Raw genomic sequence first — 17610 nt, forward strand, 5'->3', positions numbered from 1 at the left:
CTCCCACCCCATAACATGTCCTGTCTCCGCCCAAAACCGCTTGTGCAAGACATTGGTTATTTTTCGTTCCTTGCGAAATCTTGACCTAGGGTTTAGGAACGTAGGGCATGTGCTAAGCCAATGGTTCCATAAAAACAGTTTTGGTAAACACTCGAGCAAACATAATTTTTGAACTTTTTTTCTCACCGAGGATAGAAAATTGTTAGGAAACAAACCAAATGGGGACTCCTGAAAATAACACCGTTCTCAATAGCTCACTTGTATAGCAGTTAATAGATTGGGTCTAGCTCCAAATCCTCCATTTGAGAAAATTTAGTTCACTCTGGATTCTTTGATATAGAAAGTAAACACTAAACATCCACTTAACAAGGGTAATTCTATATGTAACATAATTAAATTCTCTTTTTTTCTCTTTGAAATATCTATTTCAATACATACATACATACATATATATATATATATATATATATATATATAGAGAGAGAGAGAGAGAGAGAGAGAGAGAGAGAGAGAGAGAGAGAGACAGAGGGGAGGGAGATCTATATGATGCAACAGCAGCCACATGTTCCTGACCAAAAATAATGAGGCAGCATACATCACATGAAGCAGAGGGCAGTCACAAAAAGAAGAGTGGGTTTCGTCAGCTTAACAAAGGAAAATGGCAGTATGCACAAAAAAGGGTATTCCCATGTTATTGTTCTTACCTGAATGGAACCAACCATATATATCATCTACCTTTCTCGACATATTCAATCTCAACCCCTATACCTATAAATATAGCGCGCGCGCACACACACTAAGCTATGATCGATTGTGAGCTATCATCTTTACATTCCCTCAAATCTACTCAACCAAATATGACATACTTAACATTTAGTACCATTCTATCACCATCATCACCTATGCACGTGGCACACATGCAAGCTGCCTACAATAATTTTAAAGAACAAAAGCTTAAAACCCACACCACCATCCCATGTCACTAAAACTGCCAGCAATCACAAGATATATCACTTGCACTAGGTTCCAGAGTAATATAATGATTAAATTATAACATCAATGAACTATGACTTATTCCTCCCTTTTTCCTTTTCTTTTTTAATTTTTAGGGCTGTGTGATGGGTGAGGGCAAGCCTTGGCGCAATAGTAAGGTCGCTCCACATCCACAGCCTCACCGGATGTGGAGGTAAGGCTGTATACATCTGACCCTTTCCACACTGGCAATGGCGGGAGCCTCGTGCACTGGGAGGGCCCGTTGCCCTTTTTGTGTGATGGGTGGATGGTGAGGAGAGGAGGGAGTGATGGATTTGGTCAGGACTAGAAAAAGTATATGAATGTAGAGCCACATGAAAAAACCAGTTCATGAGATCAAAAGTCAGGGACAAAATGAGGTGGTTATCTCTCAATAACACAAAAACACACACACACACACACACAGAAGGGTTGATTCAATACTCAACATCGAAAGAACTGTGGGCTCCCGATAAGCTTACTTAGAACAGATAGGCAGGCAACTTGAGCTAAAGGCCAAAACTGGCCATTTGGAGGAATTAATATTACCAGCTCAAGGAACCAGTCAAGTCCAGTTTTCTAATTGGTGTCTCAAGTTACAATAGATTCATTACATCTAGATCTGAGTTTAAGAATGCCCCCTTGAAATGCTACTAAACCATTTACTAATTTCTCAAAAGATGCAAACTTCTTGCTATTAATAAGGGGAGGCATTCTACATAATAGTTGCGCTAAACACCATTGATTGAAGGATCGGTTGAAAATACTCAAAACAGTTCTCCTTCCCATAAATCACAGACATGTACATTACAAGAAATGAAAGATCTCCAGCAAACTTCAAAATGAGATCTTACCAAGTAGGAGGAATTGTCATGGAATATAAAACAAAGTCCTAAGTTTTGCTTGCAGAGTAGCTACACAGTACTCAACATATTGCCTGCCAAAAAGATTGAGCACCGGAAACCAAAAAGGCCCACTAACACTTTTTACACTACCACACATTATAGGCATCTATTTACCTGTGGCACTTCACCTCTTGTGATGAAACCTCACTTTCAATAGGAACTGCATCTTAACCTGAACAGGAAACCAATTCCAAATTCATCCACTTAGCACATTACTAAGCATCATCAAACACAACAAAAGAAACAACTTCATTGAAATATAAATAATTGAAATAAATAATAAATTCTAGGCAGTTGACCATTATCAATTTCAATCACTTTGTTGCTGCTGGCAACTCTAACCCTAAAAGCAAATTAACTTGGTGAATGCACAACTGTGTCGAACTGATATGGCAGCCAGTTTAATAATTTTGATATGATCTGGAAATTTCCTTTAGATGAAGGGCCAAGGTAATACCTTTCCCGCTTCAATAGATTTCAAACTTCTCCTACAAAATAATTCCTCCAATTTTGAAAACTCCTCTCTTTTAATGATAACCTCAATTTAACTGAAAATCAGTGCCATAACTGACACTGAAAATGATATATAACATTTTCCTATAAAGATTCTCCAGTTATTGTTTTATGCACTTGGGAGTCAATGGACAACTTACCAGCAGTAATAGTGACAGAGCGATTAAGTTACTACCTTCAACTAAAGCATAATGAAACAGAACCGGCTCCTTATTAAAACTGGAGAAACTCGGCTATTCCCATATACTAAACTACTAACTACTGTTCAGCTAGGTTTAGAGACAAATATATAGAAATGGTTAATTATTAATGGGTTGGTAAACAAGAATGATAAAAAACCATAAGTCAAATAAATGTAAACCACTACTTACTTGAGCTGTATTATAGACGATATACTCATTATACATCAGCTCTGATGCCCTGACATTTGATGGCACTGGTTTTCCGCAAGGCACAACGACTTCATCCTTCCACTTCAGATATTCTGATTCCTGAGGTACCTTCTTGCCAAGGCCTTTAGTAGAGTGCTTTCCTTTAGGAGGTTTATCCATATACTAAATGGCATTTAAATTACACAAGTTAACTTCAAAGGAATTTGAAGACACGCACACCAAAAGGAGAAAGGCAAGTTCAATGCATATGAGCCAAACTGTTTCTTACAACGCTTGTGGAAAAGAATATTGCTACATGAAATATACTTCCATTTTTATTTTTTTTTATTTTTTTATCAATTTTTTTTTTTAGCGAGAAACCGTTTCAACTTGGTGACCTTTGGTACACGAGGCTGCAAGGAAAGAGTGCAGCCATACACTGATTCAAGATATTATACAATGCACATGAATGCTAATGTACATTTAACAATTTTGAATCCATTAGCAAAATGCATGCACATAATGGAATGTGGACTCACCTTGGCCTTCTTGATCTCATAAACTTCTCCCAAGGCAACTTCACTAAGAAGCATTAAACCCACAGGATTCTTCCGATCGGTAAAACAATACTGAGCACTTTTACTGACCAGATCAGCAAAATAAACTCCTTTGCCGAACTGCACATTATAAATTTTTTATTATCAGTTAGTTGAACAGAAATATGGAAAAGTATATCAGCTCTCTATGAGTTTGTGCATGCATGTGTAGATGTCTAATATACACACACACACACACATACATGCATATATATATATATATATCTATATCTATATATCGAGAGAGAGAGAGAGAGGTATAACCATATAGCCAGTCGCTGGAGCTTCAGGAGGAGCTATTCTTAGTCCTTGGCTAAGTATACCCACAAAATTTGTCAACCGAGAACCTGTAGCAATCACAAATTTTTAATTCTGCCTCTTATTCTATTTTCATAACCTAGAACTCCACAGGTATCCAACATAGGTTTTTAGCTAGTTGCAAAAACTAATTATATTATAATTTTATACATTCCACACTTGAAATTTTTCATTCTATACAATAGTACAGCTTTTAACTTACCATGCCAGAGAAGCATCCTGTTTGAAAGTTTTTCTCGGTAAGGAGCAAACTTGTCAAATTCCCCTTCCCTTTCAAGCGAGAAAACTTCTTCCAGCTCAAGAGACCAATCCTGAGAATATAGCAAAGTTTGGTGTATATATTAAATAGAATATAAATACAAAGAACAAGAAACTAAGTGATAAAGACAGGTGCTGATACTACATCACTAAAATCATTTTCTACACCACTGCAGTGCACATTCAGTGCACAAAGTATCAGATATAAGACCCACCGTATGTGTAGGGGCATGAGTAGTTTGGAGATACTTTTCAATCAACAGATAATCTTCACTATTATGAGGAAGTGGGGCAATATCACAGCAGAGCTTCTTATACTTTTCATCGAGGGAGTCATCATTCTCAGCATCAAAACCTACCAGTCTGGAAGCTATTTCAATATCCTGAAGAGCTTCCAACATTTTCACCTGCCAAAACAATGAGAGAGAGAGAGAGAGAGAGAGAAGAGAGGCATGAGGCAGGCGAAATGTTAATTTACATAAAACAGTCACAGGCTCAAAGCTCCTCATATTTACTGGCATATCAACCTCGGCAAACACTTTTCACTTGCTAGCTCTTAGCGGTAAATATTGAAGCATTTGGTGTCTTATTAAGTTGGCAGCTTATCTTTTAATATATGAAGAAACACACGCTTCAATTTCCCCGAGCAACTTGAGTAATTAAGCCCGGATGGTGTTGCAAGATAAATCCAGCAACCATTTCCTTTTTCAAGCCATCTCAATATAACTATTTTCAGTTTACAGTACAATAATTTTTCAATCTATTATGTTTCAACTGGGACAAATAAATGCTGAAACTAAATAAAAACATGTATTAAAACTAAAGTCCAAACATGGCTTCAAGATTTTCTTGTGTCCCTAATTTCTGATACAAGCCACAATTCAGTCTTATTCTTCATTATGTAAGAACAGTCTCTGCTGAGAACAAAATCAACACAACTTCCACAATACAATTCTTGGAATATGTTTCTAGTTACTGACTATTGAATTCTTCCAGTATTATTATTTTGTGAAGGGTTTACTAAAATCAAACCAAACATGTGTATTGTTAAATGCCCTTTGACAGAAATAGAACTTTAAACAAAATTATATGAATCATGATTAGGTCCCACTTCAGGCCATCAATGGCCTTTATTGTTTCACTTCGACAAATAGGCCTAACTAGTCGACCTGAATATCATTTTCCAAATTATATTGTTTCAGCCATCTCCTTCTTAACATAGCTAATCAAATCGTATATTTTAACCACATAATAATCCCAGTTATATTCTCTCTTTCAAGATTCAGAAAGACTAACCAGTTCCATTTAGCTATGGAGTCCCAAAAATAGTTTGTTTAACTTGTTATCAATCAAAGGTTTTTTGTATAGCTACACCAACCTTAAGAAACTGTGGATTCTAATTCCATAAATTTATGGAGCATCCATAGTAGATTATTTATTATGTATCAAGGATTTCTTATTCAACTACACCGACCCTCTCAATTTGTGAAAAATGTTATGGTCTGTGTTTTCGCTTGCGGGTCGCGGACCCTGTTTAGTACTACTCTGTTGTAGCCCGATATATAAGGGTGCTTAGGGTTTGGACTGGAAGGATGAGACAACACTGAAAACTCACAGGAAAGATAGTGAGAGTACGGTTTTTTTTTTTTGGGGGGGAATGGGGGGGGTGGTAATCTCCAATTTTTAGCATAGTGAAATATTTCACCGGATATTCAGTGTGGACGTAGGCAGAACTTGTGTCGAACCACGTAAATTTTTTGTGTTCTTTGTGTGAGGTGTGTTTACTTTCCTGTCATGATTCTTGTTTTGTTCTTGGTTTGCTGAGTTTGCCGTAACGGTATTTAAGGTGAGCCACCCCATAAACCCCATTTTCACCAACAACAGAAGAGAAAACAATAATCAAAGTGTAATGCACATGGATAAATACGTGGTTTGCACAACATACACACACTATAAGCACATACCTATAGAACCAAAACTTGCTTCCTGTATTTTTTTAACAGGCCATTACCCAGTGTAGTCCCTGTTAACTGGGGGTGTTGGAAGTGTCCTTATTAACTGGGGGTGTTGGGAGAAGCAGACTAGGTATGACCTAACCTCTGACATTATTTGCACAAAGTGATTATCAAAAGATATCTTCATCGAACCGTTAATAAAATTGAGAGCAAAAGAATATATATAAGAAAGTGAGCAAACCCCATATTCACCACCACTGGTAGAGAAAAATAATAATCAAATGTAATGAACAAAGATACATATGTGATTTGCACAACATATGCACACTCACTCATATTACACATATAAAACCATAGCTTGCTTCTGGCATTTTTAGAAGGCCATTACACAGTGTGGTCTCCATTAACTGGGGGTATTGGGAGTGTCCCTATTAATTGGGGTTGTCTTGGGAGAAGCAAACTAGATATAGACCTAACCGTTCACTTACCCTTGTAATCAAACATGCATTCTCATTCTTGGTGACTTGTATACAACCTTTTTCAAATCATGCAATTGTACAAAATTACATAATTGTAAAAAATCATGAGATATTTTTTTAAAAAAATAGCAATGAAGAATGTAGAAGTGTGTGCTCATAGTCAATAGTTAGGACCCAAATTGATATTCATGACAAAAATCTATAAATAATGTTAGGAATATTAACTCCATCCAACTAGCTTTGATACCAGTTGTTGGGAATTAAATCCCCCTTAATTCAAGCACAACGGAAGCATATCGTCACACAACCATCAAACATGCATATATGGAGATACAATCATACACCAATCAAGCACAACACAATATTTAACATGGTTCACCCAATCCTTTGGGGCTACAACCACAGAGAGAAGAATTATGAATCATGAAGAAAAAATACAACCTTAGAGATTGCCCACCTTCCACTCTCTCACTCATCATCTTTTGGGGCTGCATCTCTCCTTTGGGAATTACACACACTATCTCTTCTCTTCATAACACTCACCATTTCAACCCATGTTTCTTCTCTACCTTCTCCACCCAACTCCGCCTCTATTTATAGAGTCTTCAACCCATTCCTTCTTGACCAAGGATTCTCATACCTTGTCTAACAAGAAGTTACCAAATCAATCACAACTCTAATAATAGAAACCTAATAAGAAACAACTTATATTTAAGAAAGCAGATCCGCAACTCATCAGGCAAGTACGACCGGTCGGACTTAGCGAAGTGCTACGACTAGAGCAGCAAGCGAACCAAACGTTTGACGAACTTGAGCTCAGTTCGTTAAGGGCTTGGTTCGTGTTCGTTTATTTAATAAATGAACCAAGCTTGAACAAATTTTATAAGCTCGATTAATAAACGAGCCAATCTCAAACACACTCCAGCTCGGCTCGTTAGTTCATGAACACATTCGTGAATATGCTTGTTTATATGCTCATTTTAAGTCCGAGAACATGTGTACATATATACTTTTATAATTTATATAAAAAAAATTCCAAGCCCATGAATAATGTTTTTTAAAGGCTATTTATTTTCATTTCAATTCATAACTAGACCTAGCCCAAACTCAATCCAACCCAATAATATTTATACAATTTTATGCCTTTTAAAAAAAACATTCCCAAGCCCATATACTTTACCTGGCCCATAGTCCATTGCATAACCCTAATCCCCCTTTTCCCCATTCCACTGGACACGACCTAAAATTATTCAAGCAAAGCAGTGACGACGACGACTGCCCAGATCTCACCACGCTGCAACACAAATCAGTAACCATCTGTCGGCGACCAACACACGGACAACACTCAACACAATTGCAAATAGTGACTTTTTTTTTTTCTTAGCTGGTACTGACACACCCATGCCTCGACTAAGGTTTGAACCCCTGACCTCCTTTTGGGAAATAAGAATCTGATACCGCTAGGCCCATTAGTGCAAGTTGATTTCCAAATGGGTTCACGTATATCTCTTCAATTTTTCTCTTGCTTTCGCAAATTCCTTTGTCATCTCTCTCTATTATGATATATATAAACTCATATATATGTATACACAGATTGTATGCCGTGATTATTATATATAACAAATATATATGTATACACAGATTGTATACCTGTTGATAGGCATAAATGAGCAATCGAGCCGAGCTCGATTTCATTCGAACGTTATCAAACCGAGCTCAATCATAGCAAGGAAAAGCTCGTGCGAACATGAGCCAAGCTCGGACATACCTAGAATTTGACGAGTCGAGCCCGAACACTTCGAAGCTTGGCTCAGCTTGATTACAGCCCAAGCTACGACAAGAACAAGTTGGACCGGTCGGACTTCTTCAAGACAACATTCTTGATGAATTTGAGACACAAACCCAACAAATAACAATCAAACATATTACTAGTCCTTTTTTTCATGTGATATGTATCGCAGACCTAGTTTGCCCAGTGGAATCTAGCTGACCCGAAAGTTTCAAGACTTGAGCCTTTGATAGCCAAAAACAGCTAAAGAAGAGATGCGGTTCCCCTATGGATTAAAGCTTCATGCTAGGATTTCACCCAAAATCATAATAACAAAAGAGATGAGGATATTGTAATTATAATATTTGTTAGAAGGAAAAAGATGAAGATGAATACAACAGGTAAAACATATTTTCCAGCACTTATGTCATTTGTAATTTTGTCATTAACCAAGCACAAAAGAGACAACAGAACTTGGAAATGTGCAAAACATGGAAGATGCATTAACATCCAGAACATCTTGTACCTTTGACTTAAAATCATCCTCGTCCCTAATCACATGTGGATGAATGGAAGGAATCACAGTGAAAAATCGGTTGCTTGCATCAACAATCAGACTTTCTTTGATAGAAGGACTGTGATCATTATTATTTAATAGATTCTGTAACTCCGTTAATGCCTCAAAACCTTCAGAAAACATATTTAAGAAGTATTTTAGAAGTTAAAATAAAGCATCTTAAAATTTAGCCAACATTTACTTAAAAATACCTATAACAAAAAGGCATTCTGTTTAAGGGGGAAAAGAGAAGGCAGTACCTTTTTGGATATTATTTTTGCTGAGTTTTCCAAGTGGCATTTCTGACATATTGATCTCAAATTCCATCATTGCAGTTCTGCAAAATTAGTAGTTCCTGAAGACACGTTCTCGAGAGAGAGAGAGGAGGGGGGGGGGGGGAGGTGGTCGGTGTTGATGTAAAATGAATGAGAAGTAATCTGGTGTAACCTGTATGTTTCCACATTAAAGAGCATCTTCATCAATTCTACCAACGGGGGAGCAAGTTGACTTTTTTCGTCATTAAGATTTTTCTTCTTGGAGGACTCTTTATTAACCCCATAATCCTAAAAAATCCAACATTTTAGTATTAGGAAAACAGGGAAGAGAAAAAAAAATAAAATAAAATAAAAAAATAAAAGAGAGCACCAGATGAAGGATCTTTCACATTTGGGTAAAAAAAAAAAATAGATCAGGGAGAACAATCAACAGTACAATGTCCAGAGGAAAGAATCTGCCAGGTTGCTTTTGAAAATCTTTTTTATGCTCCCATGCCTCCCATGGATTCCCAGTCTTCTCAAGGAACAAACGTTTAAATTGTAGGATTGCATCTGATTTAGACATCTCTTCTAGCTTGTTTCCTCCAATTTTTGCATTTCCAACACGACCCCATTTACGGAAAACATAACAATCTGTTCCTTTATCTTCCTGAATGATTTGGAGGATATAGTAACTTCATACAGTAAAACAACCAAGAGTTAAAATATGCTGAGACAAAAATAGAAGGGCAAGGAAGTAGGAACTTGCAAAGGCAAAATATTAATTCAGAAGTCCCCTTTGAATGTAATGATAGATATTGTAACTACATACAGCAATACAACCAAGAGACATAATTTAATAAGACAAAATGGCAAGGGCAAGGAAGTGGAATTGACAAAGGCAAAGATTAATTCAGAAGCCGCCTTTGCCAGTAGTTTCATACATAAAAAAAAAATAATAATAATAATAAATAAAAATAAAAATAAAATAAAATAAAAGTTTAAAAGTCCCCACATTTAGAAAACATACCACCAGAAGCATATCATCATGGTCATATAACCGTATTCATAATAATTTTATACAACAAAATCATCAGTAAGAAAGAAAACCAACATTCTTGTTTAATTTCACATATTGTAAAGAACCGTCAATCCCATAGCACAGGATATCGGTATATCACCATGCATTGCCGATAATATCCATAGCATTTAGTTTCCAGCAGAAAAGGGTATGCAGCTCTTAGAAACGGAACGTATGACAACTGGGAAACTATCACATTGTCTGAATTGAAATGAGAATGTAGGTTCAAATCCACCACAGTGAACACTGAAAACTACCAAACTCCATTAAAATCCCAAACACCACAACACATTAAAGTTAGCAGATTATAGGATAAAAATCTGAACCCAAAAAAACTGTCCATGAAAAAACATTACCAGGTAAACAGCATAAATCCTGTACAATATACAAACCTTAGTAGATTCTAAAAAAGATTAAAAAAAAAAAAAACTCCAAATATTCTGTTCGCTGAGAAACCTTCCCAGGTAATCAGCGTAGATCCTATAATTCAAGTTCATCTTTGAGCCAATAGCATTACTCGAATAAACCAACAACTAGTTAAAGCTACAGTGATTAACGCAATACAGAAAAAATTCCTAAGCAAGAGATATAAAAGAAATTAGATCCACCTGTTAATACCGGTTGATAGGTCAGACATGTTCAAAGTCGTATTGTAGATGCTTTTCCCATCCTCAAGGATGTGACCACAATCCTGCAACCCAGATGATTCATGCACAGCACTTTGTCCTTTCACTTTAACAGTGACCAAGCTAGAAGACTCTCCAATGCCTTCAATTTTGTACAAATCAAAAGGAAGTTTCTTCTGTCTTTTAACACAATCAGCCAGATAATCCTCCCTAACAATAGGCAATTTCATCCTCCTGTCAAGATGAAACCATCTAAGTCAGGTGAATAATTTATGAAGAAAAATATTTAACCCATCTCAGTAAAAATAAATTAAAATGAAATACTTGATGCTAGCAATGTAGAGGAAGTTTTACCTTGCTTTCCTCATCTCAGCATCTTGATCATTCATCACTTCGCCCACAACTAGGCAGTTCGTGTCTGCAATTAAAATTTATGAAATAAGAGTAATAGAAAGCATCTCAGTATAACAAAGAGAGACAAGCACTTTAATCCAAAACTTAGTACATGGACCATATACCTTTCTTGATCTTGGCATGGACCTGACCACCTGCTTCCTCAATTTTGCTCTTCCATTCCTCCTGCATAATCACCCTTGATGACTGATCATGAAACATAGTAAAGGCCAGAGGCCCAGAACCAACTGTGGCAAAGATATTTTCAATGGTAGAAATCTAATAAACACACAAGCAGAATGGCTTAAAAAATCATACCATGGACTCCTTGGATACTCCAGCAGTAGCAACTTTCAGATCCCCCAATTTTTCACCCTTGGACGATTGAGATAACCCATTAGCAGCTCGACTTCCTGAAGGAGTACTGGATGAAGGTGGAGGCAATATTCGAACAGGTTTCTTTGCTTTTTGTGACTTAGACCACTGGGAATGATCATATAAACCATGTTACGTCTTGCAGGCATGACACATAGCATGAGATTAAGTTAAATACCTTGCAAAGATATTGATTGGTAGTTTCTTCTGGGATTTCCCACTTCCCTTTAACGCGTTCAGGTGCAGTGGTAGAATATGAACATTTGGTCCATGCTGATTGATAATCATGGCAGCGGTACATTCCTCCAGAATACCGCAGACACCCAGAGCAAACTGGGCATTTACTAAGTGCTCCAAAAAGCATCCCATCAGCACTGAACATATATAATATCATGAAAAACAAGTGAACAGTTAACAAAGAACCAGAGATTTGTAATTACGATAAACAAAATATTAATATTAACAATTATGTAAATTGAAACACTAATTGAAGTTACTGACAAGGAAGACAACCAGCACCTCTACACACAAGTAAACCCAAACTCCTCTCTCATTGCATAATAAACTAGTGTTTGATACTGGCTAGGTAAATATAAAAATTCGTGTCATTTTAACAAATTATCTGCATCTGACAAGATTATCCATAGTATTTCCTTGGAAAACAGAAATCGCAGAAAACCATTATGACATGGTCCCGTGAAACAAATCATTGAACTAAAGCAAATAGAGCTCTTTTATGATGATTGATGACTACAAAGAATTGCAAATGAAAGAACTTACCAGCGGTCTCGTAAGTCAAGTTCTGATCCGGCGGAATCTAGACCATTGGCTTCAAGCATCTCTCGCAGCTCTGCTGTTGTCACATGCTTCTTAAGATCGTCTTTTAGAGCCCATAGTTCTTTAGTCTGGGCCTCCAGTTTACTTTCAAAATCAGATGTTTTTGAGTCTTCCTCCAATTTAGTGGCATTCTTTTCAGACAATGCGTCACCTTTAGTTCTAGAAAATTTTGACTTCTGATCACTGCTCACAGCTCTTTTACGTTTAGCACCACCTTTGGATGTTGATTGTTGTAAAGGTTCTTTATCCTCCTGTAGCTCAACTTTTGTGCCTAAAAGGACAAGGAAACATAGAACTGGTCACAGCTGCATCAAGGCTTAGTTAAAAAGTAGAAATAGGAAAACAAATTCCTTACAATTTTTTGTGGTGGAAGGAAGCTTCTTAACCAGGGCACTAACAGCTGCCTGATCAGAAGCTGAGAGGCTATCCCATCCAGACAATTTCTCTACTTGGGTGGTTGGAGACATTTCCATATAACAATTAGCATGGTGCCATGCTAAGCCTCTGGCAGCTTTGTTTTCAGGCTTGGTGGATATGCGTACCTATCATATGATAAAACAATAAACTACAAAATTTTAACTAGCTACTGTGCCTGACATGCCTTACGACTTACAAGGCACATTTAGGTGATCATCAACATTAGAAGTGGGAGATACATATATACACATCATATATATGATACACACACACACGCATATATAAGAGCGAGAAAACCAAATTTTCAAACAGGTATTTAATATAATGGTAAAAGTTGTCATTTTGCATTAAAATGAGAGGATAATGGGATGATCAAATCTAGAATAGTTTTTCAGTTGAATTCGGATTCGTCAGTTGATAAGGAAATAAATCAAATACAATTCTTATTGATGTTTGCATAAGCAATAAGAATTTGTATTATAGAAAAGCATCAACACGGACATGACCCCTCTAAAGTCAAAATTTTCCAAAAGAATAAAGATCATTATCAGTCACAAACTCACACCAAGTGGATAGAGAACCCTAGGAAGCCTCTTGAACATAAGCTTACACCTCTAACGCAGTCAAAGTTATAATATTGAAGAGCATATACATCTTTATGTTCAACTTATTTTTCCTTAGAATATAACACTTCCAAGAACATGTGCATATAAGAAACTGACTAACAATAAAGTGAATCTTACGGGTATTTCATATAAACACATTTCAGCTGTGTATTATATCTAAATGATGGGTGAACTCACAAGACACTAAAACTGACCTACTTCCATGTCCATAATCAGGTCACTGTGAATATGGAATGGCTATAAGTGGGCCCTCATGTAGTGACACAACATCAAGGATAATCATTGAATTTGCGCTTCATCAAGGAACATTGAAAACCAGTAAACATTATGCATAAAAAGACATACTATCAGTAAGAATTAATGGATATAAAATGAGGCATTATGTTGGCAGGTGTGACTCCATCCTCGAGCCTTCAGCTGACTAGGATGCAAAAACATTATGAACATAATAAGTTAATAACCCACCTCCCCTTTCATGATCTTTTGATTGCAGTGCCTACAAGTAGCACGGGGAGTTGGTGAAACTTCAACACCACATTCCATAGCATCGGGAGCAGGGGTATTTTGTTGCCCACCACCCTCCATGTACTTCCTTATCTTCTGTTGATCTTCCCATCGGAGCGATTCTATGCCTTCAACATCATCAAGGCTAAAACCATAAAAATAGTATAGAAGTCAGCCATTAAGCAAGATACTCGATCATCCATTGCATTTCACTAGACATCATAACAATCACCATAGAATACATACGATTTTATTTGCTTTGATTTCTTCAGAATGCAGTCAGCATGGTTCCACATCTGATTCCAAAAATATGCACACGTCAGGTTTTCTTCCATTGAAAAATGAATTCATGCATTGAGTGAAAAAAAAAAATGAGAACATTGAACAATCAATATAGAGTACACACTTTAGGTGTAATGATTTACTAAACCACTAGAGGAAGTGCAAAGGTTTACAAAAAGAGCATAGTATTTGCTGATCAGCCCAAGAAACCAAAGGCCCAGAATCATTACATTGTCAATAACCCACTAATCAAATCAATTCATAAACTCTGAACCGTTAATATGTGTGTGTACCCTCAAGATGAACATGTTAATGGCTGAAAAGATGTGAAAATAAACATCAAGACCTAAAAATCAGTTGGAATAAGAGCAATGTGAAAGAAGGCAAACAAAACCCACAATAAAGATTTTCACAAAAACGAGAGAGAATCACATAAATTTAAGTGTATAAGATACAATCGACCCTAGAGAGATGGAAAATAAGAGTGAAATTAAGGTATAAAATGGGGAAAACGGAAAGAAATGTTACATACAGGCATTATGCCGTCGAATTGGGTGGATTGAACCATTTTGCCCAGCCTAAAAATCTCTTTGTCTATTTTTTCCTTGCAGGTCTTGCATGACGATCTCGCAGACTTGGCATATTCTGCCTTCCATGGCTTTGAAGGGGTTGCCATTCTCTCTCTATGTAACACTCTCTCTCTCTCTCTCTCTCTCTGCAATGAGTAGTTATCTTCCTCTTTCTCTCTCTACATATACATGCAGTAGCCTGAGAGCAATGGAGGAGTTTTGTGTTGCAGTATATTGAGTCTGGAGGCTTCCAATGTAAGCTTCTTTTGACACTAGTGTGGGTTTTCCCTTTCCTTTTTTTTTTTTTTCCTCTCTTTTTTCTTTCTTTAAATTGGGGTCTAATCAAGATTAGAGCCTGGTTAGGTGTAATTTACTAATTTGGCCAGATCAAAATATCAAATGAAAAATCCAAGATTCATAAAAATATTTTTATATAGTAATTAATTACACATTTTAAAAATATTTATATACGAAATGATTATAATAAGTATTTAAATTAATATAAATATTTTTACTTACAAATCTAAAATATGTAGTAATAGAGAGAGAGTTATCATTGTTGATAACAATACAATGATAACAATATATAAACCTAGTTTTGTAATAAATTTGCATTATATTAATAATAATATTTTTATTTTTATAATTTATAAAAATTATTATAGTATAACATATCAATTTCAAAATTGATAGAAAAAGGGCCTATCTAAATAGAGTTGAATGTCCAAATTTTATTTAATTGTTGGATTGAAAATGTATTAAATGTTTTATTTGACTTTTCATATATTTTAAAAAATTATTATAAATTAAGGATAGCAAAATTCAACATGACCTGCTAATAATATATGAAGTTAGTGAGTTTGAATTGACTTTAATTGTGTTTATGTCATAAATTATTCTTATTTTCATAAATTTTGTTTTTATTATCCCTATTTTTCATTGTATTTTTTATTTTTATACTTAAATTAATAAATGGTTAGATGACTTAATTAAATTAAACGAAATAAATAAGTTATTCGGGTAACCTATTTAACAAATGAATCGTATCGAGAATTCTCACACGATTATTAAGCGGGTCTGATCGAAAATTCTCACACGATTATTAAACGGGTCGTGTTCAGATTGATCTGTTTAGCAAAATACTTACGTATAGACTTTATTATAACCTGCCAATATGAATTTAATCTAAACATGATTATTAAACAGATTATAACTTACCCGCCAACATGAATTCGTAATTCAGTTGTTAAATGTGTATGACTATTGGCTAATGCCATGAGAGAGCATTACTCAAAAAAAAAAAAAAAAAAAAAAAAAAAAAAAAAAAAAAAACTCTTAAATTCAGTAATTCAAACTCAAATCAGAGTTGTAATATATTAGATTATCTCAAATTTAAGAATGATATTTGATTTTAATTTGTTTCTCTGTCACTTGGTCCTAAACGATAAAATAGTAGGATGATCAAAATAATTGAGGTGGAGTTGAGTCTGAGGTGAAGATAGGATTGAATTTAGGATTAGGATTATACCGGAAGTGTCACGCTTTGGTTCCAACGCACCAAAGGTACAACCACACTATTGCGGGATAAAACACTTTCAAATAATTTTAAACTTTCAAGTACATTAAAAGTGACACGACTCCCATCAAATGCAATAAGTAGTAGGGGTCAGTGTCACACTTGTTTTTACTTTCGGCCTTGTTTTTAATTTTGGTGTTTTTATTTTTGTTGGCTAGTGTAACAGTGAATTATTAAAAAAGGTATTTAGTAAAAGTTGTTTTATTTTGTATAGTATCAAAATATTTTATACATAGTGACAAAAAATCGAAGCACTGATGCGGTGAATGGGTGTTTTTATAAGTTTCTGCGCTGTTACTTAATTTAGTGATGGACATTAAATTTTTTTATTTATTAAAAATTCTTAAATATTAGCATTTTAAAACTAAGTATTATATTTTTCAAATTTGCAACACTTTTTTACTAAATAAAAAATCTTACAACAAATTAACGTTACCAAACATGCTTCCGATCCCTATTAAAAACACTCTACAACAATCTTCTTTTTAAAAATAAAATGCAATAAATGAACATTACCAAACATGTTTTCAATTACTATTAAAAACACAATAGAACAAAATACTTTAAAATAAAAAGCAAAAAAGGTTCTTTTGGCTAATGCTTTTGCTTCATATGTTTTTACTTTTGCTAGTATACTGTAGCGAAGCAAAAGTATTAACAATATTTGTTGTCATTTTAATAATATCAAAGCGCTTTCAAAATTGAGGTCAAAATCGAAAGTATCAAAATGATAATTTTGTTTGCTTCCGCTAGCAAAGCAAATATTTTTAATTAACCATTCAAATTTTCAAACTTGTAACTCTTTTTACCAAATATTCTTTCATATTTTTGCTTCTAAAAATCTTGTAACAAATTTACGTTACCAAACAAGTTTCGAAATTTCGAAATAATGTTAAACACATTCTAAAATAGAAACATTACTTTTATTTCGAGTCAAAATGAAAGTACAAAATAACTGTAGTTGTCAAACGGTAAAGATTAAACAACCCTAAACTTTCAATTAAGTACCCTTTTTTTTTTTTTCTTTTTTTTTTGAAAAATAAGGAAGCTTGTTGGAGACACGTGGTGGGAGTAATGTCACCTTCAATGCTGATAAAGTTTTAAGGTTTTGTTTATTTGTTGGACACTAATGTCTTAATTGCCTTTATCCACTTATATATATATATATTTCTCTCTCTTGTTGCTGTCACATATTTTAGTTACCAAATCCTTTCATATTTCTTATTTCTCCTAGATTTTCCAATGTTACAAATTTTTTTTAAATTTATTTTTAAATCCCTTCAAATTTCATTTCCTTTTAAAATCACATGGTTAGGTACAAGTGAAATTTCTTTTGAAAT

General features: G+C 35.0%; 1 protein-coding gene across 1 annotated transcript; it reads right to left on the reverse strand.

Annotated features, from left to right (window-relative positions):
* Positions 1-1775: 1775 nt before the first annotated feature.
* On the reverse strand, positions 1776-14975 carry LOC132306828 (poly [ADP-ribose] polymerase 1). Its single transcript, XM_059804398.1, has 20 exons — positions 14658-14975; positions 14090-14139; positions 13805-13988; positions 12652-12838; positions 12240-12567; positions 11638-11833; positions 11403-11567; positions 11210-11270; positions 11046-11109; positions 10674-10925; positions 9442-9679; positions 9178-9293; positions 8991-9067; positions 8701-8861; positions 4188-4379; positions 3917-4025; positions 3661-3743; positions 3340-3477; positions 2801-2983; positions 1776-2088 (listed from the first exon to the last, which is right to left on the reverse strand). The coding sequence occupies exons 1-20, from the start codon at positions 14799-14801 to the stop codon at positions 2041-2043; spliced, it is 2976 nt and encodes a 991-aa protein (XP_059660381.1). The 5' UTR covers positions 14802-14975; the 3' UTR covers positions 1776-2040.
* Between the last annotated feature and the right edge of the window lie 2635 nt (positions 14976-17610).

This window comes from Cornus florida, unplaced genomic scaffold (assembly GCF_030987335.1).
Source record: "Cornus florida cultivar Cherokee Brave unplaced genomic scaffold, ASM3098733v1 CherokeeBrave_3.0.0_Hap2_Chr05, whole genome shotgun sequence".
In the NCBI taxonomy this organism is placed as follows: Eukaryota; Viridiplantae; Streptophyta; class Magnoliopsida; order Cornales; family Cornaceae; genus Cornus; species Cornus florida.